This window comes from Megascapheus bottae, chromosome 6 (assembly GCF_031878675.1).
Source record: "Megascapheus bottae isolate mThoBot1 chromosome 6, mThoBot2.hap1, whole genome shotgun sequence".
Classification (NCBI taxonomy): Eukaryota; Metazoa; Chordata; class Mammalia; order Rodentia; family Geomyidae; genus Megascapheus; species Megascapheus bottae.
In genome coordinates, this window is record NC_143514.1 from 61,067,513 (window position 1) to 61,092,635 (window position 25,123).

Genomic DNA, 25,123 nt, shown 5'->3' on the forward strand with positions numbered 1-25,123 from the left:
ATCCGGATGACGTCAGAGCGTCAGGGGCGGAGCCAGAGCCGGGAGGGTCCTAGAGCTTGCTGAGCGTTCACCGGAAGTCGAACGGGGGCGGGCCGCGGCGCGGACGGAAGTGACGTATCCCCACCTGCGTAGTCGCGCGTGGTTTACGCTGGGCACGTCTGCTGGGCCTAGGAGGTTCGGAGCTCGTTTACCCAAAGTCTAAGCCAGGACCGTCCTGGTTCACGCCGGCAAGATGGTGAAGCCCAAGTACAAAGGACGGAGCACCATAAACCCCTCCAAGGCCAGCACCAACCCGGGTACGGGGGCCGGGGCTCGCCGAGGGTGGGGGCCTGACGGACGCATGGCGGGAGGAGGAGGAGCCGCGCGGGGGCAGCGGGGGGGGGGGGGGCAGCACCTGGCGGCGCCGCTCGGGGGTGCGGAGGGGAGGGGGAAAGCGAGTCACGAGTGCGGCTCCCCTCAAGTTGTGCCGCCGCCCCGGGGGCGCCCGGCGGGCCTGACAGCTCCACGCCGGGCTGGCCCAGAGCCGGGAAAAGGGGAACTCGTGGGCTGCCTCGGAGGCCCTTCCCCCGGGAGAATCGGGAATCCGTGGGAAGTGAGGAGGACGGGGCCCCCGGCGCTCGGGGAGCTGCGTGGCGAGCCAGCAGAGACGCCAGGTCCGCCGGGCGGTCTTTCATACCTTGACCACGCTTCGTGGCCACCTTGGCTGTGGCCAGCTAGGTGAACGATTGCAGGTTTGACCCGAGGAACTACGCCTCTAGGTAGAGAGATGGCGATCGTTTTCAATCGCGTTCTGTGTTTTCCCCAGGTCGGAACAGGTTCTGGCAGATTTCCCCCCGCGGGGTAAAGATGGGGTAGTCTCTTCCATTCGAGTTTAGTTAATAAAACTTTATGGTTTGAAGGTTGGGGTTTTGTTTGTTTGTTTTTAATTACTTAACACGTGTCAGATGTTTTCCCTGGATGAACGATCCAGTTTGAATAGCCTGGAATCTAGGCCCTCGGAGGTTGTGATTTTTTTTTTTTTTTTTGTGAAGAAACTGAACCAAAATAGGAAAAATAGCTTTTCTAAGTAGGGCTACCAGGACTTCAGGTGCATACAGCTGATAGGAGAAGCTAGGTAAAAAGTACCTCGCTTATTTGCCTTGCCATTCTCTTTGTCTCTGACATGGAAGGCAAGAATTGCTACCAATTTTAACTTCTTCACTTCAGAAATGAAGAACACGTGTGTATTAAAACAGTGCATGCAGCGGACGCTCAGGATTTCATACACCGGATCATGGAAGGAAGTGTCTACATGCTTAACGGCAAAGATGGTGTTCACATGCTTTTGTGTTAAAATTCTGGCACCGACAGTTTGTAGATGTTTCATGTAGGTGAAGTGCCAGAGCACCGTGCCTAGATTTCTCCGTCTGCAGCATCAGCATAATGTTTCTCTTTATATGATTATCATATGGATTAAATGAGATGATGTCATTGTTAATACCCAATCCTTTTGGAGTTAAAAGATTCGGTCAGTCATGATGTACTACATAGCTGCACTGCAGTAGTAGTAATTTCTTGGAGTAGAAATTTTGTGATGTATTAGCAGCTTGCCTAATTGCTTGGTACATTTTAAACAGTGATGGGACATTTGGTTATCCAATAGTATACCGACAACTTCTGCTATTCCTAGATCGAGTACAGGGAGCAGGAGGCCAGAACATGAGGGACCGGGCCACAATCCGGCGCCTGAATATGTACAGGCAAAAGGAGCGCAGGTGAGCTTCGGGCACTGACTTCCTTGCCCTTTTTGTTTTTATGATGTCCTTGACTTTCAGCTAGGACTTGTTAAGTATCTGATGTTCTCACCCCCTTTTACCCAAAATAGGAATAGTATATTTTCAAATACCAAAATTATCAATTCCTAGTTAAAGTGGGTGGTGAAATGGTGATTGTTCCACACTTCCCAAGGTAGAAGTTTTGTTCCTTATAAGCTAGTCTCCACAAATGGATTATTAAATTTCAGAGGTAATTACCATCAGATAGAAATTTTAAAAAAATAATGCAGGATTATTTATGAATGCTCCCCCCCCTCCCGGAAAAAAAAACCACACAAAACCCATTTTCACAATATTGTGGCACTTAAAAACTCTGAATTCTGCTGAGGCATCCTCTACTTTAGGGACTTGCTGAGTGTGACATTTGCTAGCTGATTGAAATTTGTTTGGTAATTAAATTCTTCATTTCTTCTAAAAGATGTATCTTAAACACAAACATCAGTAAAGTTAATCTCTCTTAGTCACCTTCTTTGCAATTTGTTTTAGAGTTTTGAGTTCCAGGATAAATCACTGTCTACTTGAAATTCATTTAAACCAGCCCTCAACTAATTTACCCAAAAGACTCAAGTATGTGACTTTTTTTTAAGAGGCAAACAAACAATAAATGGATTTTTAAACAGCATTGTTATTCATCTAGCAGAAATCATTATGTGCTCTGTTGCAAGAGGGTAAATGTCTTTTGGACAATCTGTTTCAAATGTAGAACTGCTTTTTGTTTATTGAAAGCTGTATTTCATGATCATTTAAAAAAAAGAAAAGGCTTTTGATGGAAAGGGTATTCTGTAAGCCAAACTTTGCTGTTGTTGCCTTTCTTCTGTTGTCAACCCAAATCTGTTATTTCCTCAATTTAGAAACAGTCGTGGTAAAGTGATTAAGCCCCTGCAGTATCAATCAACAGTGGCTTCTGGCACGGTGGCACGAGTAGAGCCAAATATTAAATGGTTTGGTGAGTATTGTCACCTGTTTCTTTGTTCTGTAAAATGTATGCTATGTAGAAAAGGATAGAGTGTGCAAATACCTAAAAGACAGATGTTTTGGGTTAGTCAAACTGTCAAAGATTTTATAAGAAAAGGATACATCTTTTCAGTAGGAAAAAAAGTTCTGAGACTAGTGGATTTCTTAAATACTTCTATTTGAAAGAGCACCTCATTCTTTATTGTGAGCCCCTTGCCACTTAAACAATTAAAGCTGTCCTTAATGACTCACATTCATCAATCTTGGAACTCTTGCCTCTCACTTTCTAGTTGTACTATCTGATAGGTGGCTTTGCAGTCTTTCAGCCTGCAACAGAATGGATCCCATTTTTTGGCTTTTCCAGTTATGAATAAAAAGTATCTCCAGTCTCAGAGCACATCTTCCTTTGGGAACTCACCTTTTAGTCTTTAATTGGCTCTTACTTAGGCACTTGGTGGTCATTGTTTGCTTGCTATTTGACTCTGTGCCTGAGGAGAGATGTTATCCTTTACACCTCTACACCCTTAACTGCAACACAGAAAAGTATCAAGGAAGGGGCTGGGGATGGAGCTCAGTGGTAGAGCATTGCAGTGTAGGCACCAAGGCCTAGATTCAGTTTTCACCATCACAAGAGAAAAATGTTTACAACATAATATAGGGTGGCATTTAGCATGTCTGCTAGTATTGTGACTTCAGATCCATAGAGCCTGGATTTGAAATCAAGTTCTGGCAATTATGAGACTGTTTATTAAGTCTGTCCATCAGTCTTCATAATCTCCAAAAGATGGGAGTAAGAGTAGTACCATCATTGGAGCCAGGAGTCTGGCCTAGTAGTAGAGTGGTTTTCCTAGCATGCATGAAGACCTGGGTTCAATTCCTTAGTACCACATACATAGAACAAAGCCAGAACTAGTGCTGTGGCTCAAGTGGTAGAGCTCTAGCCTCGAGAAAGTCCAAGGACAGTGCTCAGGCCCTGAGTTCAAGATAGGACTGACAAAAACAGCAACAAAAAGAGTAGTACCACCATGAGATAGCAATTTCGAGCAAGAGGTTTAGCAAGACCTCACTCATCTCAAGTCTGGTGTACATATGTACCTACATAGGTATAGGCATAGGTTGGAGCCTATCAGTCTGAGCTTGACCCAGCCAAAAAGAAAAGACTATCTGAAAAAATAACTAAAGCTCAAGTGGTAGAACACTTGTCTACAAACTCAAAGCCCTGAGTTCAAAACCCCATAACACAAAAAGAATAGTATCTCACAAGACTGTTGTGTCAGTTAAATAAGTCTGAAAAATGCTAGCAAATAGTATTGTGTAAACATTAACTACTGTCATCACACTGATGTTTACATTTGTGCTGCATTGCTGTTTAATTTAATATTTCCTTCTAGATTTCTCAGTTATAAGGGGTTCACCACATAGTGTTCCAGGGCTTTGTTTTGTTTTCTTTAGAATAGATTTAGTGGTTCACAGTTTCTTCAAGCCCTCATTATCCTAAAAATTACAATTGTGAGGAGTTGCTGAGTGTCAAGATTCCTATCTCTACAAACTGATCAGCTATAATTGCCTCCAGATTTCTTCTTCCTCTCTTCTCCCCTCTTCCCCACCCCATCCTTTTCCTTCTTTTTGCCAGTCCTAGGGCCTGAATTCGGCCTAGTGCTCTACCATTTGAGCCCCAACATCATTTCCAGCTTTTCCTATTTATATGGTACCAAGGAATTGAACCCAGGGCTTCAGACATGCAGACATGCCAGGCAAGCACTCTACCACTAGACCACACTCATAGCCCAGCTCCAGATTTCTTTGCCAGAACAAGAACAACAAGGACATTGTCGAATTTTATTTTCATTTAGTGATTTTTTTTTTCCAGTTACATCTAGTCAGGAAATAGGCTTGGAAAACTATTGATATTCATGAGTGTTGGGGTTGGTAGATCAGCACTCACTGTGGATGAGTGCTGGAGAAGGTGTTAGATTTTTTTTTCCCCCTATGTTGAAAGCAGCTATAAGGAATAATGTGTAGTTGATTGGGTGGGTGAGAGTTATTTAATACCTTTCACTGTGTCAGGTGGAATGGATGTTGAAGTAAGCGAATCTAAGTTATTAAATAGCAGTGTTTTTACTTGTAAAACAGGAAACACACGTGTGATTAAGCAGTCATCATTACAAAAGTTTCAAGAGGAAATGGATAAAGTTATGAAGGATCCATATAAAGTTGTCATGAAGCAAAGCAAGCTACCAATGTCTCTTCTCCATGATCGGATCCAGCCTCATGTAAGATATAGGATATCCTGGAGATAGAATTGCATGAACAACTTCCTGGAGAGAACTCTATAACTTTTTTAAAATTTTTTCTTCGAAGAGTTTTCTCTTTGCACCTTTGGGTAGGGTTCACACTTTTAGTTTTGCCAAGCAGCTACAGTGGCATACTGGATTGAAATGCTGAGTTTGGAATGGGACCTTACTCAGTCCCCTTCAGTACCCTTAGTTAGGTTTCTCCATGAGCATTCACTTTCCTGCCTGTAAAGACAACTTGTCTTCCTGTATGGACACAGATGCAACTGTAAAGTGTTTGGCCTACTAAGTAAGCATATAGCCCACTTCCTCATAACAACTAAGTTGACAGTATAGCTGGTAGTAATTTTAATGTTTCCTTCTTGCAGTACTGGGAATTGAACACTGGGTATTGGACATGCTTGACAAGTACTAACCCTGAGCTACATCCCTAGCCCTTTTTTATGTTGATAGGCATACTTGTTTTAAGTGGTAATTCCATCAGACTACAGAGAGATGTAGCATTAGGATTGAAATGGAAGGAGTCCTTTGGTGTTTTGTTCTTCCCTGGCTGTCAGACAGTTGTTGATTGCTGAAGTTTGAAGTACAATGAGAACTGAATCTGGATGGAGTAGAGTGGAATGAGTTTCAAATAGAACAAAGAAATGGCCTAATGTTTGCCTGCACGTTTTTACTTACATTGAATAATAATTCCCAGAAACGTAGCCAGTATATACGCTTCAGTTCCAGTATAAGGAGGAGAGGAAAACATTGACATGCATACATGGATTAAACAGTTCAAAGAACAGTGTTTACTTGGAGAACAAAATAAAAGCCAGGGCCTGGTTATTGCCTCAGGTTTTGTCAATTATGTTTTGTTTTATGATGGACTAGAAGAATGGCACCTATTAGTGAAGTGACTGTTTTCTTTCAGGGAAACACATGAGTGTAATTCATGAACCACAGACAAGTTGCTCATTTCCCTTGTTCTCTTTGTCATTTCTCCCTAAAGCCATCTTCTGACCAACTATTGAATCCTGTTTCTGGGAAGAACAGAGAGGTTCTGTTAGGGATTTATTGTTTTGTTCTAGTTATTGGGTGCTCCTTAAATCTAGTGCTTCGATAGCTGATAGGTAGAATGGAGAACCTGCATTTATAGCAGTCAGCTTATATTTTGGTACAGCAGGAGTTTCACTAAAATTACTGATGGATTTTCTACGTTAGCCTCAAAAGCTTACTTGTTCTATTTTAATGTGATAGCGACATGACATATTAGGAGATCTAACTCCAAGATTATTCTGAACAGGGGAGTAAAATCAAATATGCTTTAACTTTTGCACATTTAGCTCTTTGTGTATTAGAATTATGTAGCTGTGTGGTAAAAAATAATGTAATTTGGTTTACATATGAACATTGTGTCAGCATACACACAAAACTATTTACTATATTTTATAGGTATAAGATTTTCAAGAATAACTTTGGTTGTACTTGACTTTAGAACCGAGTTCCCATGGAAAATATGAGTCTTTGTTTGAGGCTGTTCCCTCACTTGGGAGCTAGCAAGGAATACCGAAGGAAAAGCAAACAGTAGAAGTTTAAAGAACCTTAGAAGTCAAAGGGACTTAAAGTTAAAATTAAAGTTCAGAAGCTGTGAGGCTCATTCTAATTCCAAGTTTTGTAGCAGTTGCTTACCAAGCTCATACTGAGGGAAAGAGTGATTTTTTTTTTCTTTTTAAATGAGATTCTTTGCTGCCTCTTAACATTCTGTTATATGATAGATGCTAACTCAGACTTTAACTTTTATCCTGCTTCAAGAATTCCTGTGCCTGTAATTCCTTTACAAGCACATCCAGTTCTTGTTAGTATCAAGTTTCTTTTATCACATCTAACCTATTCTTTTTGGACTTTGCTACATGTTTTTCATCTGAACTCTTTCCATGTGCATTTAATAAAAAGGTTACCTAAATTGGGGAAAATGTTATCTGAAACGAAAATGCATCTTACAAAACAAGCAATTCCTTTTAGCCATGAAAGAAATGAACTTCCAAGAAAAAGTTGGCATTTACAGTTGGTTTAAAAAAAAAACATAAATTTGAGTATAATTGTCATTGACAAAGTCTATGAATTTGGCAAATTTTATGCACTTGCTTGAAAGCTAAAAAGAAAAAAAAGTCAGAAAAGATACATTAATTTTCGGGCCAGGAGTGTGGCCTAGTGGTAGAGTGCTTGCCTAGCATGCACGAAGACCCGGGTTCTATTCCTCGGTACCACATACATAGCAAAAAGCCGGAAGTGGTGCTGATGCTCAAGTGGTAGAGTGCTAGCCTTGAGAAAGTCCAAGGACAGTGCTCAAGCCCTGAGCCCAACCCCAGGACTGCCCCCCCCCCAAAAAAATACATTAATTTTCATCATTGTAACCTTAATTACATTTGACTAAAATTTATGATATATGAAATAAAACAGTTTTTGGCAAATACCACACAACTATTCATATTTGCTTTATTTGTATTACTTTTATATTTCTCCCAAGAAGCTTAGAGTACTTCAGAATAGAAGAACAAGTATACTGTTTAAGTGGGCATATCTGATTTGCAACCAGACTGAATCCATGTTCTTACGGATTTTATTGTGGGTAAAGCAGGTGGTTTTACTAGCATTTTACTTTTTTACTCTTTTTCTTAGTTTTATCTGTAATTCTTTGCTTGTAGAATTCAAAGGTGCACATTCTTGATACTGAAAGTTTTGAAACTACATTTGGACCGAAGTCACAGAGAAAGCGGCCAAACTTATTTGCAAGTGATATGCAGTCTCTTGTAGAAAACGCTGAAATGTCCAAAGAGAGCTATGACCAGGGCAAGGATCGAGATTTGGTAACTGAGGACACTGGTGTGAGGTATGTTTTCGAAGTGTTTGGTATCATTTGTTCTTCTGCTTCTTTTCAATGTTATTCTGTCACTTGAACCATGCCTCCAGCCTGTTTGTTGCGTTGTTGTTGTTTTTATTGGCAAATAGGAGATAAGCCTCAGTAACTACTGTTCTTACTTTGTTTTGTAAGCATGACCTGCCTTGGGATCTTGTACAAGTTGAATCATACAAGATTTTCTCCTTTTGCATTTGGCTTTTTTACTTTATACAATGTAGTCAAGGTTCATATATATTGTATATTAGAGTGTGCTTTATTTTGGAAGCTGGATTGTATTCCATGGTAAGCATCCTTTTCATCTTGGTGGTGCTTCTGTTGCTCATTTTGAGTGCTTTCTTGTTTAGAAATGAAGCCCAGGAAGAGATATATAAAAAGGGACAGTCCAAAAGAATATGGGGTGAGCTCTACAAGGTAAGATTCTTCCATTCTTAGTTCTTTGGCTTTCATGATTTTTGTGAGCACCTGATTTTAATAGATTGACACTCTGTCACATAAAGTACAGGCTCTGCTATCTGTTCATTGTCTTCCCTCCACAAAGAAACCAGGACTAAGGCAGCCACACTTAATACCATTGTTCTAGGGAACTATGTTTAAAATTACCTGCATAAGAATGACAACTACGGCCGGGAGTTTGGCCTAGTGGTTAAAGTGCTTGCCTAGATGCATGAAGACCCAGGTTCGGTTCCTTGGTACCACATACATAGAAAAAAAGCCAGAAGTGGTGCTGAGGCTCAAGAGGTAGAGCTCTAGCCTTGAGAAAGTCCAAGGACAGTGCTCAGGCCCTGAGCTCAAGCCCAGGACTGGCAAAAAAAAAAAAAAATGACAACTACTTTATATACACTGAATTTTTGTTGTTGGTGTGGGACTTGAATTCTGCACCTGGGCGCTGTCCCTGAGCTCTTCAGCTCAAGGCTATCGACCTACCCCTTGAACCATAGTGCCAGTTCCAGTTTTTTGGTAGTTAATTGGAGATAAAAAGAGTTTCATGGACTTTAGTACCTGGCTGGCTCTGAACCAGGATCCTCAAATCTGAGCCTCTTGAGTAGCTAGGCTTACAGGCATGAGCCATTGCTCCTGAAAAAAAAATATTTTTTTTGCCAGTCCTGGGGCTTGAACTCAGGGCCTGTGCACTGTCCTTGGGTTTTCTCAAGGCTAGTGCTCTACCACTTGAGCTTTCTGTGTGTATGTGATAGGCATGCATGGTAGGCAAGCACTCTACCCCTAGACCCCTAGGCCATACTCCTAGCCCTACACTGAATATTTTGCTGTCCAATATTTCCTTAGATTACCACTTATCTTACTTGGGCCCCATGAGAATTACTAGGTGAGAGCATATGTCTGGAAAAGTTGATACTTTGCCCAGCTCTCTCCCCCTGAGTCCTGATTGATTCTTAACTGGCTGAGATCTATGTCCATGAAAATAATATTTTTAGGAAGAAGGACCTTGAAGTATGTAACTAAACAGTACAATAATAGAGAAACTTAAACATATAGTTTATTAGTTTTTTTGTGTGAAATACATGTAACCTAAGATACTTAGAAGTTAGGAAATTAAGAGTTAACTCAGTAATTTAGGGTTGTTTTTAGTTTTGTTTTGTCAGTTGTGGGGCTTGAACTCAGAGCCTGTGTACTGTCCCTAAGCTTTTTTTTTTTTTTTTTTTTTTTTTTGCTAGAGTTCTATCAGTTTGAGCCACAGCATCACTTCTGCTTTTTTGGTAGCTAATTAGAGATAAGATTCTCACTAACTTTCTGCCTGGGCTGGCTTCAAACTGCAATCCTCAGATCATAATCTCCTGAGTTGAGTTACGGGTGTGAGCCACCAGCACCAGGCTATTAGTTTTTGTATTTAAAATTTGGAAAATTTGCTAAGCTCTGGAGCTTATTTCACCTCTGTAAATCTAGCTTCTCAGGAGGATGAGATCTGAAGGGTCATTATTTGAAGCCAGCCCACACAGGAAAGTCCATGAGACTCTTAACCTCCATAACCATCAAAAGAAGCCAGAAGTAGATCTGTGGCTCAAGTGGGTAGAGTACTAGCTTTGAGCACAAAAGATTCCTGGATGACACCCAGGCCCCAAGACTGACACACACAAAAAAGCAAGTTTTAAGTATTCATAGGATGAGGGCCAGGCGTTTGGCTTAGTGGTAGAGTGCTTGCCTAGTATGCATAAAGACCAGGGTTTGATTCCTTGGTACCACATACATAGAAAAAGCCAAAAATGGTGCCATGGCTCAAGTGGTAGAGCCCTAGCTTTGAGAAAGTCCAAGGGCAGTGCTCAGGCCCTGAGTTCAAACCCCAGGGCTGGCACACACATACACACACACACACACACAAATACTCATAGAATGAAAACAAAATTGAGTTCTGCTGGCTGGCATTGATAGTGGCTATACCTACCCTCCTCACAGGTTGCTTTGCAATTTCTAAATATTATTTTCCCAGGTTCCCTTATAGTTCGTCCATCTTGGATTTTTATGTATTATAGCAAAATATTCCTCTTTGAATTTGCAGGTAATAGATTCATCAGATGTTGTAGTTCAAGTTCTTGATGCTAGAGATCCAATGGGTACCCGTTCCCCTCACATTGAAGCTTACTTGAAAAAGGAAAAACCCTGGAAACACCTTATTTTTGTGCTCAACAAATGTGATCTTGTTCCAACATGGGCAACAGTAAGTATGGATTTTATTCAAAGTAGATGCCAAAGACCACTTTTAGCTCAAGTAGACTTTTAAGTATCTGTTAATGCATCATTGTTGTGGTTCTTATAACTTCAGAAATTGAAGTGTTTGTGCTCTTGAAGTGGTTTCTAGTCTGCAGAGTTCTTACTGAAAACAGCTGCCATGTGCTATATTGATAACAGATAGGGTCACCCTTCTTCCTCTGATGGCATGTTGTGTTATGGAGCAGCTACAGGACATCTGCAGGACCTGTGATGGTGTGCCCTTCAGATAGGAAGCTGCTGTACTGCAGCAAACATTGTGTTCCATTGATTGCAAGTAGTAGCAGTGCAGGCATTTTGGAAATACTGTTTTGCAGTACTCAGAAGAAAAGCACTGTCATACTTGAAAGAACATTTCAAAGAATTATAAATAACTTTTTTTAGACACCTGTATTTGAAATCCAGCACAGTAATTCCAGCTCTGATTCTTCTGCAAATCATAACTCAAGGAAGTAAAATTTACCAGCATGCTTTGTTCTCTCCCTTTAGAAACGATGGGTTGCTGTTCTCTCTCAGGACTACCCAACACTTGCTTTCCATGCAAGTCTTACTAATCCCTTTGGCAAAGGAGCATTCATTCAGCTTCTACGGCAGTTTGGGAAGGTATGAAGACTGCTCCTCAAAATCTTTTCCTGGACATACGTTGAGTTAAAAGGCAGGACTGGGCAACAGTGAAGTACAGCTGGGGAGCCAGGAGTTTGGCCTAGTGGTAGATTACTTGCCTAGCATGGACAAAGACCATGGTTCGATTCCTTGGTACCACATACATAGAAAAGGCCAGAAGTGGTGCTGTGGCTCAAGTCGTAGAGCTCTAAGAGCTTTCAGAAAGCCCAAGGATAGGGCTGGGAGTTTGGCCTAGTGGTAGAGTGCTTGCCTAGCATGCACAAAGACCCTGATTTGATTCCTCGGTACCACATACAAAAAGCCAGAAGTGGTACTGTGGCTAAAGTGGTAGAGCTCTAGCCTTGAGAAAGTCCAAGCACAGTGCTCAGGCCCTGAGCTTAAGCCCAGGACTGACAAAAGCCCAAGGACAGTGCTCAGGCCCTGAGTTCAAAGTGAGGACTGGCACAAAAACAAAAGAAAACAAAATCCCCAACCAGGATTAGGTTCCTTTTTCTTTTTTGCCAGTCCTGGGGACTGAATTTGGGGCCTGAGCACTATCCTTGGGCTTTCTCAAGGCTAGAGTCCTACCACTTGAGCCACAGCACCATTTCCAGCTTTTTTTTTTTTTTTCTTTTCTTTTTATGTGGTACCGAGGAATTGAACGTGGGTCTTTGTGTATGCTAGACAAGCACTCTTATCACTAGGCCAAATTGCTGGCCCATGGATTAGGTTTCTTATAGTCCTCTCTTCACACATTCTTCATCTACTTTGTCTATAGACAAGTGTTGGGCTGTATTATTCAGAAGTTATATTATTATGATGGAAACATTTGAATGGATTCCTTTCTGATGGGAGCATTTTTTTCCTAGTCTTAATTTGCTTGTCTTGAAGACCCTGTGTGTGTTTGTCTGTGTGTATGTGCCTGCCTGCTGCGTCTGTGAGTCTGTATGTATACCAGGGCTTGAACTCAGGACTTTGTGTTCTTCAGCTTTTTTACTAATGGACGGTGCTCTTATCATTTGGCTATACCTCCACTTCCATTTTTTTCTGTTTTGTTTCTATGTACCACTGATAGGCCTGCAGCTGCTCTGGTAGAGTGGAAACCTGGAGAGTTTCTGAATATAATAGGTAGTCCACTGTGGCCATCAGACCTTTTTCCCTCTCTTCATTAGGAACTGGCTGTTCCTAGGCCTGCTATAAGTCTTACTTGTCCTTTTACTTACCCTCCCTCCTTTTTTGAGGGGGGGGGAGTCCTGGGCTTGGGCTCAGGGCCTTGTACTTTCTCAAGGCTAGAGCTCTACCACTTGAGCCACAGCACCACTCCTGGCTTTTTTCTATGTATGTGGTACCAAGGAATCAAACCTGGGTCTTCGTGCATGCTAGGCAAGTACTCTACCACTAAGCCAAACTCCCAGCTCCCCTCTCTCCTTTTTTAAAAATTTTCCAGTACTCTGAGCAAGTGCTTAGCTGGTACTGTCACTTGAGTCGCATGTCCAGCCTAGCTTTTTGCTGGTTATTTTGGATATGGAGTCTTGCAATCCCTTCTGCCTAGCTGGCTTCAAACTGATAACCTCAAGATCTCAGTCTCTTGGATTGCTAGGGTTATACACATGAGTCACCAGCACCAGATTGCTCCCTCCTTCTGATGGGTTTGTTTTCCCAGTTTTCTCAGAAGGAATACTTAACACAGTTTTAAGAGACTTTGCATGCTGAAAACATTTTTATTTTACCTTACAGTGTTGCTTCTTAGGATATTACAAACACTACTGCCATGTCTTTTGGTGTCTGTTGCTCTTGAGAAATCTGAGACCATTCTGACTCTCATCTTTTGTGGCTAGGTTTTGTTTTTGTTTTTGTTTTTTAATTCCTGTTTATTACTGTGCCTGGTGGGTCTTTTACTAGTTAAGTGAGCAAGGCATTCAGTGGAACTTACACTCTGATACTGTGTGGTTCTTTGAAGTTTGGTTTTTGCCCTTTGTCATCTGTTTTCCCTTTGAGGAATTTGGGTTTTACCTCTTGATTTAAGTTTTAAATTGTATATGTTCTGGAGCCTATATGACATTTGGTCTTCTTGCAGGCTCAACCACATCAGTTTTTGAAAGCTCTTGTTTTACTGCCTTTCTGACCCTTTGCCATTTTATTTTATGGGTACAGTATTTTCTCTCTCCCAACATTGACTTATTATTACTTCCAAGTTGCATTGTTTTTTTTTCCTGACTTTTTTGTTACAGTAATACTTTGTATATTGATTATCTTGATTTTTCCATTCATATTTTAAAATAAGATTTTATGTTGACACAAAGATGGACCTGTGGTTCCATTTATTTGGGAGGTAAAAGCAGGAAGATTAACTGAGCTCAGGAGTTCGACATGTCTGGGCACTTACATCCTAAAAAAGAACCTATATCTCCCCAAAAAGAGCCAGGATGGTGGTATACCTAGCATTTAGGAGGTTAAGGATAATGAGTTCAAGGCCAGCATGGCCTACATAGAGAAACTATCTCAAAAGGGAGATATGGGAAACAACGTATTTTGGGGAGGAGTGAGTAGGCTGTGGTAGTAGATTTCACTGTAGTGGTGATTAGATAGGGAGCCAGATATTTTGTTGTAGGATAGTCTGTAGTTTTTGGGTTAGTGTTTTTTTTTCCCCTTGGTCCATGATTCTCCAGAAAAGAATCTTCCAGTCTTCAGCTCTGGGGCGTCTGTAAACTGGATACCAGGGTTCTATGAGAATAGGAGTTAGAAGGTTTGTCTAGTTGATGTTTAGACTTAATTAATGACTTGGAGAGCACTTCCCTTTTGCTGTGTTTTCTCTAAATCAAGGTTCCCTTTAGGTTTGGAAAGTGAAGATATTTGCAGACAAGCAGAGATTCTGAAATGGTTTTTCCAGACCCTGGGTTTCTGATGGAGAAGATGACTATGTACTAGTGCTGAAGGGAACAGAGTGGCTCATTAGGCAGATTGGCTGCCAATCCTTTTGTCCTTTGTCCTGTCCTTGTAGATACCACCCACCAGTTTCCCAGGTTTTGGGTGGTTGATTGGCATTATTACAGGATTTTCAGTGTTCTCTATTTGCAGTCATACTATGTAGTGGGCTAAGTATATGGTACTTTTTATTTTTATTATTCAAGTCCTAGGCTTGAACTCAGGGCTTGGGTACCATCCCTGAGCTTTTTTGTTTAAGGCTAGCACTTTACTACTTGAATCACAACTCACTTCTGGTTTTTGTGGTGTTTAATTGGTGATAAGAGTCTTACTGACTTTCCTGCCCTGGCTGGTTTTAAGCTGCAATCCTCACATCTCAGTCTTCTGAGTTGCTAGGTGTGAGCCACAAGTGCCTGGTTTTAGATAGTACTTTTTAGCTATTCATATTTTATTGTCTTTGTTTCTTCACCTTGTTCTTCAATTTCCTATGTTTTTGTTCTACTGGTTTAAGTATTTAATTACTGCAACTGTCTCTAATTACTGCAGTGTTTAATTTCTGGCATTTGTAAGTGAGTAAGATCAGCACATATGTACATGTTTAGTCCACCCTCTTTAGTTAGAGGTTTGTTCTCTTTCTAACCCTATTTTGTATTGCTCAGGCTGGCTCCAAACTTCTACACTCAAAAGATCTTTCTGCTTCAGCCTCCTAAGTAGTTGGTTTTATTAAAAGATTGAGATTGGGCACTGATGGCTCATATGTGTAATCCTAGCTACTCGGGAAGCTTGGTATTTGAGAATTGCGGTTTAGAGCCAGCCTGTATAGGGAAATCCATTCAGTTAACCACTAGAAAACCAGAAGGGGAGCTGTGGGTCAAAGTGGTGAGAGTGCTGGCCTTGAGTAAAAAGAGCTTTTACCCAGGAGTCTTAACATTTCCTTTTTTTCTTGATGCTTCTTTCAGCAGTGAAAATGTGAATTGTACAACATTTTAAAAAAAAGAAAAAAAAAAAAGGAGAGAAGTCATAGGATTGTCACTGAGTGGATTTTTTTTTTTTTTTTGCCAGTTTTGGGGCTTGAACTCAGGGCCTGAGCACTGTTCTTAGGCTTCTCAAGGCTACAGCTCTACCACTTGAGCTGCAACATCATTTCCAGCTTTTTTTTCTATTAATGTGGTATCAAGGAATTGAACCCAGGTCTTCGTGCATGCTAGGCACTGTATGACTAGGCCACACTCCTGGCCCTGAGTGGATCTTTTAAGCTTCTTGACTCTGAACATGTTTTAACAGTCATTTTGATTGTATTTTGACAGGACTAGAGTTTGAACTCAGTCTCCTGCTTGCTAGGCAGGTTTCTACCTTTTAAGCCACATTCTACCTCTCTTGTTTCAGTTATTTTCAGGAAGGGTCTCAGGTTTATTAGCTGGGGCCAACCTCAAACTGCATTTCTCCTAAGTATACCCAACAAGTGTAACCTACCCTGAATAACTTACTGCTGCAGTAGTCTCTTAACACTCTATGCAGGCTGAAGCTGTCACCCTCCCCATCAGCCTCTCAAGGGGCTGCCATTGCAAGAGTGAGGCTCCATACCTGGCCTCTTTTTTTCTTCTTGACCTATAGGCAGTTGACTTCCAAACAAAGATGATGTTTTTACCTGAATGGCTAAGGAAATGATTTGCCTCTACCTTAATAAGTATGTATGTGCATCTCACTCAAGCTGGGTAACCAGTATGTCTTAAGCTTTACATTAAGTTCTATCAACTTGTGCTGTGTTTTTTGTTTTTTGTTTTTTTTCTTGATCAGCCCTAGGGCTTGAACTCAGGGCCTTGGGCACTGTCCTTGGGCTTTCTCAAGGCTAGCGCTCTACCACTTGAACCACAGCACCACTTCGATTTTTTTCTTTGTATGTGGTACGGAGGAATCAAACCTGTATTTTTGTGCATGCTAGGCAAGCATTCTAACACTAGGCCAAACTCCCAGCCCCACTCCTGAGCATCTTTTGCTCAAGGCTAGCGCTCTGTCACTTGACCATAGCACCACTTCCGGCTTTTTCTGTTAATATGGTACTGAGGAATTGAGCCCAGGGCTTCATGCGTGCTAGACAAGCACTCTACCACTAAGCCACATTCCCAGCCCCAGTTTTTTTTAATATTAGCAAAGTAACATGGTTCATCATTGTAATTTATTCATGATATGTATTCTCTTTGCACAGTTGCACACAGACAAGAAACAGATCAGTGTGGGGTTCATTGGCTATCCAAATGTAGGCAAGAGTTCTGTAATTAATACATTGCGCTCCAAGAAAGTCTGCAGCGTGGCTCCCATTGCAGGTGAAACAAAGGTATGTCTGTCTTACAGGATCCTCCTGCATGTTTTATTTTTGATTGAGGGTGGTTGTTTAACACACGCAGTTTGTTTTTTGTTTTGTTTTTAGTGTTAGTCCTAGCGCTTAAACTAGGGCTTAGGCTTTTTTTCTTTTTTTCAAGACTGACACTCTACCACTTAAGAGGCACAGCTCCACTTCCAATTTTTGAGTGGTTAATTGAAGAGTCTCATGAGCTTTTTGTCTAGGCTTGCTTCAGACCACAATCCTCATATCTCAGCCTCCTGAATAGCTAAGATTACAGGCATGAGCCACTAGTGCTTGGGTGGGTTCTAGCTTTTTGCTGATAACTGGTTATAAGAATCTTGCAGATTTGTCTGCTTGGGCTACTTTCAAACCAGGATTTTCAGATCCCAAACTCCTGAGTATCTAGGATTATATTCTTGAGCCACTGGCTCCCAGAGCTACACCCTTTGATTGGCTCCTGCATGCTTTACTGGGTGACATTCAGATTTAAGGCTATTTTATATTGTCATTCCAGCCTTCTACTTTGGTGGACAGAACTAACCCAGGAATATTCAATGCCTAAGTTAAGAAAAGTAACCCAGAGTAAATTGTCTTAGTTGAGGGGTCAATACCTGGACAGACTCTTCTCTAGGGAAACAATGTGATTCTCTCTAGAAGCAAAGAGAAAACAGTACTGTGCTTCTAAAAGTAATTTTAAAAGCTACTTTTTGTTACTGTACAGTCCTAAAAGGAAATGCTCTCTTTGCTTTATTCTTAGACTTTTAACCTGATGGAAACTAGTTTATATGGTATAAATAGGAGTATTCTTAAACTTGATTGCTTAGCAGATTGGTTTCCTTCAGCCCTTCCCTTTTGCCCTCTTCAACCACAGCTTCAAGGGTTTGAAGTTAAACTCTTAGTGTCGATGTCTCTGATTTAGAATTTTATGTTCCAGGTCTGGCAGTATATTACCTTGATGCGTCGTATATTCCTGATTGACTGTCCAGGTGTGGTATATCCCTCCGAAGATTCAGAGACAGACATTGTGCTGAAAGGAGTTGTGAGTATTTGGTCATAGCAGCCTCTCCTGGCCTTCTGTAGTAGTGGGACTATATAAATGTGTGGTGGGGGGTGGGTAGGAGAGGGGGTTGGAGCCCCAAAGACCTTCGTTTCTTGTTGGTAAAGCAGTTTGGGTCGATCAGCTTGTCTACTGAAACTGGGGAACAAGGAAGCCTCCTTTGGCTCCGTCTATCTGAGGAGGTCACGGGGCCATAGGCAAATCTGGTCAGTATCATCCACGGTACAGTGGGTAGTGGAAACTATACGATCCAGAGGGGAGCAGGGCCTATTTATGCTTAGTGATCATTCATCTCCTTGGATTTATAGTTTTGGAACCCAGTCATTTCTTTGCTTGTTTCTGAATAAGCCAGAAACTTTAAATTGTTCTTCTTAAACATAACCATGCTTCTGGCCACACATTCTGTGCATATTCCTGCCCTGGTATTGGCAGGATTTTAACCATTTCTACATATGGGTAACACAGATTGTTCTAAGCCTCTACTGCTTGTAGAAGCCACACAGCCAGTTTGTGGTAAGCTGGGATTAAAGCTGAGTTCTGGGCTCTTGACTGTGGTCAGTGGTTCTTGTAGACCACCATGTCTGGCCACCCCAGAGACATGCTGCTGCCAGGCTCCTCTCACTTTGTAACATTGAAGTTCATTTCGCCTTACAACAAACACCAGAACTTTCTGAGTCCACAATAGAGTTTGTAGGCAGCAGACTTCTTTCTTTCTTTCTTTCTTTCTTTCTTTCTTTCTTTCTTTCTTTCTTTCTTTCTTTCTTTCTTTCTTTTTCTTTCTTTCGTACTGGTCTTGGATTCAGGGCACTGTCCTTGGGCTTTCTCAAGGCTAGTAGTGCTCAATTACTTAAGCCGTAGCATCAATTCTGACCTTTTCTGTATATGTGATACCAAGGAATCCAATCCAGGGCTTTATGCATGCTAGGCAAGCACTCTACCATTAGTTTGTAGGCAACAGATTTCTATTACCATTTAGGTTCAAGTTGAGAAAATTAAGACTCCTGAAGATCACATTGGTGCTGTTCTTGAACGAGCAAAGCCAGAATATATTAGCAAGACATACAAGATTGATTCTTGGGAGAATGCTGAAGACTTTCTTGAGAAGCTAGCTTTCCGTACTGGGAAGTTATTAAAGGTGAGCCAAGGCCGTGTGGATGTGGTATAAACTGCTGGGTGCTGTGGAAGAAGGTTTATGGACCTGTTTTGTATGTGTCATGTAAACAGGTGGTGATGATGAGCACCTAGGACCAGCTACAGTGCCCTCAAAGTGAGAGGTGATTTGGTTCCTGAAAGTTAATTGAGAATATTTCTTGACATTTCAGGGTGGAGAGCCTGATTTGCAGACTGTGGGTAAGATGGTTCTTAATGACTGGCAGAGGGGCCGGATTCCTTTCTTTGTCAAGCCTCCCAGTGCAGAATCTCCCAGCTCCCCTCAGGTAAGAACTGGACGGAATGAAACTTTTGATTGCCTCCCTCTGCGGCACATCTTCTTTCTTCCTTTGTGGTAATACTTTAGCTGTGTGTGTCATCCTGGACTGCCACCTTCGTTCTCTCAGGAATGGCTTTAGAGACTAAGAAGCAGAAATATATCAGAGATCAACTTAGATACCACTTTGTGAAAAGATGGCACTTTTAAGTGTCAGGGTCATCTTGATTCTCTTTCTTACATGTGAAGAACAAATGCATTGCCCAGGTTCATTTATTGAATAAACATTTACTAGAACCAAACATGTGCCCGGCACAAAAAAAGTGGGGGGAGGGGAATGGGTAATAGCTCTTGCCCTCAAGAAATGTGTGCTCAAGTAGGGAATAGAGCATGTAGTGGTGCTCCACAAAAGTGGACTCAGGTTTGGTCAGGAAGCCTCTCTCTTGTCCCTTTCCCTTTTCACAGCAGTGAATGCCCCAGGGCATAACAGCACTTGGCTTTTCTCTTTCTAAGGCCAAATCTTAAGAGATGGCTTCAAGTTTTATTTCTATGTTAATGTCATTTGAGTTCATGTAATTTTTTCTGAAAGATTTAAACTTGGGGCCTTGCTCTTGCCACTTGAGCCATACTCAAGCTCTTTTTTTTTTTTGTTTTGTTTTGTTTTTGCCAGTCCTGGGCTTGAGCTCAGGGCCTTTGCACTGTCCTTGGGTTTTCTCAAGGCTAGAGCTCTACCACTTGAGCCTCAACAACACTTCTGGCATTTTTTCTATGTATGTGGTACCGAGGAATCAAACCCGGGTCTTCATGCATGCTAGGCAAGCACTTTAACCACTAGGCCAAACTCCTGGCCATCTAGCTCTTTACATAGGAATCAATTTCCAGAGTTGGAACTATAATGAGGTGTTACCAGTTGAATATTTACCTCAGCATTAAAAACTTAACATACCAAAAATTGATGTTAATCTCCTTTCCATACTCTCTCTCCCCTAAAACCACAGGTAGCCAAACAGAACAGTTCCTTCTTTCCAATATAGGTGAAGTCAGCCATTCTTGATATATGCAATCAACGACTGTGGTTGGAGCATCTGTTGTATGCCAAGCTTTGTGGGTACTGGAGGTCATGCCTTAAATATGAATGAATTTGTATATTAGCTTCAAACTAACTGAGGTAGAAAGGGTCACAGTTACAGGCATCAGTGTCATGACTGTACATGCCAAGCTTCCCATGATGCTTCTCTCTACCATCTTATCCATGCAACTTGAACTCCTGAACTTGAGATTTTCCACAGTTAAAGCAGCTGAGTAAAGTGCTACATAAGTCCAGGAAATGCTATAAAAATTTGTATATTTTCTAGTGAGATTTTTTTTTCAGTTTTTAGAATCTCAGTAGAATTCTGCCTCACACACAAAAAAGGAGACAATGACAGAATAAGGGACCAGAATAATTTTTCCAAGAGCTGTATGGACCACTAAACTTGGATCTAGTTGCTCATACTCAAAACTCCATGAGTGGATTCCCATCATACCAGTTCCCCTTTGCCATCCCTCTTCAGCAAATGACTTTTCGGTACTCTGGATGTCCCAGGTACACTGTAGGGTGCTCTTTGCTCCCTTTGTGGAGAAGAGACTAGGATGGCTTTTGCCTCCTGTCATGAAGGTGTGTATAGACTACTACTCACAGGCCTCCTCAAAAATACCCCGCCACCTTGAATTGGGTTAGCAGGACTTCCTGACATCCCACACTTGGCTCTTGGTGTATCAGACATATATAGTCTTTGCCCCAGTACAAGACTCCTAAAGTCCTTGGAATCTTCCAGAGGATACGAGTATTATTGCATTCAGAAGTAGCACCTTGTTAAGTACCAGTCTAAGTTTTCCTTTTCTGATTCTATTTCTCTTCCCACCTCCACCCCCATTTGGTCCCTCAATAGCCTGTACCCTCCTCATCTTCAGAAGTTATCACAGAAGGGTCCCACAATATTCCAGAAGAGGAACCTGCAGAAAGCAAAGAGCCTGTACTTGAAAAAGAAGAGAACAATCCATGTGATGCCAGCTCAGAGATGCAACAGATCCTGGCCCGGGTTCGCCAGAACTTTGGAAAAATTAACGTTGTGCCTCAATTTTCTGGGGATGACTTGGCTCCTGTGGAAATGTCAGACATGGAAGAAGAGCTGGAGAGCTTTTCTTCAGATGAGGAGGAACCGGAGCCAGAGCCAACAGTAGACAAGGAAGAGGAGGAGGAGGAGGAGGGATCTCTCCAGGATTCACCAGAAGAGCCTATAGGAAATGACACCAAAGCAGTGATTAGAGCTCTGGATGAAAAGATTGCCAAATACCAGAAGTTTTTAAATAAAGCCAAAGCTAAAAAGTTTTCAGCAGTCAGGTAATATCTTGTCAAAATTTGTTCATTTCTTTGCCCAAAACTTGCTAGGAGAATGAGGGTTTTTGGTTGTGAGACTTGAACTCTGGGCCTGGACATTGTCCCTGAGCTCTTCAGCTCAAAGTTACCTCCCTACCCCTTGAGCCATAGCACCACTTCAAGATTTCTGGTGGTTAATTGGAGATAGGAGTCTCACGGACTTTAGTGCCCAGGCTGGCTTTGAACCTTGATCCTCAGATCTCAGCCTCCTGTATAGCTAGGATTACAGCTGTGAGCCACCATGCCCGGCCTGGGAATGATGGTTTTTGTTGTCATTGTTGTTTTTAAGTTCAATTTATCGGGCTTTCTAGGCTGAACCATACCTTTAGTCCTTTTTTTGTTTTGTTTTCTATTTTGTCAGTTCTGGGCCTGAGCACTGTCCTTGGATTTTCTCAAGGCTAGAGCTCTACCACTTGAGCCACAGCACCACTTCCAGCTTTTTCTATGTATGTAGTACCAAAGAATGGAACCTAGGTCTTGGTGCATGCTAGGCAAGCACTCTGCTACTAGGCCAAACTCCTGGTCCTCCTTTGGTTTTCTTTAGGTTTATTATTTCACATAGGACCTCAAGTTCTTTTTATTTTGTTTTTGTGGGTTATGGGGCTTGAACTCAGGGCCTGGGCGGCACTGTCCCTGAGCTTTGTCTTTGTTTTAAATTTAGAACAGTTCTTCAGCCTTTTTCAATCTTTGTTGTTGGTCATGGGACTTGAATTCCGCCTACACACTGCCCCTGAGCAATTTTGCTGAAGGCTGGTGTTCTACAACTTTATTTTGAGCCATAGAGCCACTTCCTCCTAAGCTTTTTTGCCCATGGCTAGTACTCTACCACTTTGAGCCACACTTTCCTCATTTTCTGGTGGTTAATTGGAGACAAAGAGCCTGCCTGGGCTGGCTCTGAACCTCCATCCTTAGATCTCAGCCTCTTGGGTAGCTAAGATTATTATGTATGAGCCACCTGCACTCAGCTAAGGGGACTTTTTGTTTTGTTTGTTCGATTGTTGGTCATGGGGCTTGAATTCTGGGCCTGGGCACTGTCCGTGAACTCTTCAGCTCAAGGCTGCCACCCTACCCCTTGAGCTACAGTGCTACTTCCAGTTTTCTGGTGGTTAATTGGAAATAAGAGTTTTACGGATTTTAGTACCTGGACTGGCTTTGAATCAGGATCCTTAGATCTCAGCCTCCTAAGTAGCTAGGATTATTAGCTGTGAGCCACCAGGCCCACACTAAAGGGACTTGTTTAAGGGAGTGTGCAGGTGTCTCTAAATTGCCTGATTTGGGTAGTTGAGTGGAATGTGTTAGTTGACACCATGGTTGCTTTGCCTTTCTCTTTCAGAATCCCCAAGGGGTTAAGTGAAAAGATTTTTGCAAAATATGAAGAACAAAGGAAAGCACCTGAACAACAAAAAACATTTGAAGATGTGGATGATGAAGGTGAAGATAAATTATTTAAGTTGTTCAGAATGATTTGCATGTTTAGGATTTTTGGAACCTGTTTACATTTCCAGAATATTTCTACTGTCCTCCATTTATTCCATCTGACAGATTTCCCTAGTTCCTCTCATCGTATAAATTAGATGATCTATTTTTCAGCCTGCACTCATGTCAGTATTAAATTGGCAGTTCTGAGACTTTGCTTTGTTTAACATTATCTTATTTTTTTGTGCTGGTTGGTCCTGAATCTTGAGCTTAAGGCACTGTCCTTAAGCTTTACTGTTCAAGACCAGTGTTCTATCATTTGAGCCTTAGCTTTACTTCCAGCTTTTTTCTGTTGTTCAATTAGTGCTGAGTCTCAAGGACTTTTCTGTCAAAATTGGCTTCAAACTACAGTCCTCAGATCTCAGCTTCCTGAGTAGAATTACAGAAGTGAGCCGCCAGCTTTACATTAGTACCAGCATTAATCTTTAAAATCTAAAGGAGGGTCTATCGTCAAAGGGGATGGGGTATGTTTTGTGTATTTCTTCTTCAAAGTTAATTCTGCTGACAGCTTCAGTAGTAAGAATGTATTTATATACACAAGTATGGACTGTCATGTCCCAAGTGGTCTGTGCTGACCTGGCTCCCTCCCAGCATCTGACTTGCTTTCTGCTTACCCATTCATTCCCCTTGGCTTCCTCTTTCAGTTGGCCCTTTATTAGCCTTTTTCTCCAGATAAGACTCAAATTTTGACAAACGCTTGTTTTTTTTTTTTCTTCTTCTTGTGGATGTTTTGTGTATTTTTTTGTGTCTAGCACCCACCAAAAAGGGAAGGAAGCGGAAGGCACAGAGGGATGACGAACATTCAAATAAAACTCAGAGGACAGTGACATCAAAGGAAGTATGTGTTTTGATTCTTTAATAAGAGGTACATATAGAAAGTAGAAAGAAGTCTAGTTCTTAGGACCTATTCTTTCTGAAACAAATATGGCCTGTGTCTGAAGCCCAGGAATCCCTTGACTTGAAGTTACTTTAAATCAAGAACAGTCCTTTATAGCCATAAGAATATTTAAGGAATTCCTGTATACTGATTTTGAACATGGGCCTATTGGCTGGAAGAGTTTTCAAGATGACACAGAGCTGGCTAGGTTGGCAAGGTCAGTGATCTTGATAAATGGCAGTTTTGTATCATGTGTGGAACTGTAGCAGCCCCTCTGGGGAGGACAATATTTTGTCAAGAATGCCACAGAAAGGATTTAACTATTGGGTATGAACAACCTTTAGTTAGTGTACTTGTGACAAAAATACCTAGGAGGACAGCTTAGAGGAGAATTTCCAGTGGGTTCAGTCTTGGGTTGCTGAGGCCCACATGATGGGCAGAACATCGAGGCTGTGTGAATATGTGCTAGGTGAATGTTGTCCACCTCATGGTGGACAGGAAGCGGACAGTGAGGGAAGACTTTAGAGCAAGGACACACCCCCCAGTGGCCTTTCTTCATGTAGGATGTTCCTCTACCGCCCAGTATTCAGGTTTTTCCTCCCATCAGCAGATTAGCAGAACCCATGATGTAATTCTCTCTGCAAGTGGCACAGAAATGTGTTGACATCTCTAGGCATTTCTTACACAGAACTCAGTTCTTATCAAAATTAGTCTATCCGGCAGATCCTGCCCATTTTTAGCTCTGCTTCTAATAGCTGTGGTGGAAATGCACAGGAAGTAAAGCAGAGATAAGAAGGCCATTCAGATGTATGGGTCTCCGTGTTTGATGAATTTTTTTTTTTCTTGTCCTTTTTTTTTTCATAGCGGAGGAGAGCAGAACGACAGCAGCGATCCAAAAGAGTTGGTGTGCGTTACTATGAAACACACAATGTTAAAAACAGAAACAGGAACAAGAAGAAGAGCGATGACTCGGAGGGACAGAAACACAAGCACAAAAAATTCAGGCATAAGCAGTAACGTCTAAAACGTTGTTTATTAACTTATACAAAAATAGTCAATTAAAGATTATATTCATTTTCTTCATGTTCCGTTGTCATTACTAAGGCCACAGTGCACTAGTTCTGAGGTTTGGCGTTTGAAGCCATCACCAATGCTAGTGAGAACAAAGGTAGAGGCCTTTGGCATTAAGTTCTGCTGTCCAGTCTGATGGCACATCAAGCATTTCCGATGGTCTTGGGTTCTTCGAGAGACTGCCCTTAAAGTATGTCTACAGAAACAGGTGGTCCGTCCATAGAATGCCATTGCTTTAGT

At 41.7% G+C, this 25,123-nt stretch overlaps 1 protein-coding gene across 2 annotated transcripts; it reads left to right on the forward strand.

The window, feature by feature from the left end:
* The first annotated feature begins 142 nt into the window (after positions 1–142).
* Gnl2 (G protein nucleolar 2) lies at positions 143–24,844 on the forward strand. Of its 2 annotated transcripts, none has more exons than XM_090335195.1 (16): positions 143–296; positions 1,670–1,754; positions 2,666–2,760; positions 4,902–5,041; positions 7,750–7,934; positions 8,309–8,375; positions 10,477–10,635; positions 11,175–11,288; positions 16,420–16,548; positions 17,492–17,596; positions 18,591–18,749; positions 18,937–19,050; positions 20,972–21,423; positions 22,793–22,890; positions 23,688–23,773; positions 24,677–24,844. In XM_090335195.1, exons 1-16 carry the CDS (start codon positions 233–235, stop codon positions 24,827–24,829), a joined length of 2,205 nt encoding a protein of 734 aa, XP_090191321.1. In that variant the 5' UTR covers positions 143–232; the 3' UTR covers positions 24,830–24,844. The 2 variants fall into 2 exon arrangements, with proteins under 2 accessions (XP_090191321.1, XP_090191322.1); XM_090335196.1 differs by lacking the exon at positions 143–296 and adding an exon at positions 495–758.
* The last annotated feature ends 279 nt before the right edge of the window (positions 24,845–25,123 follow it).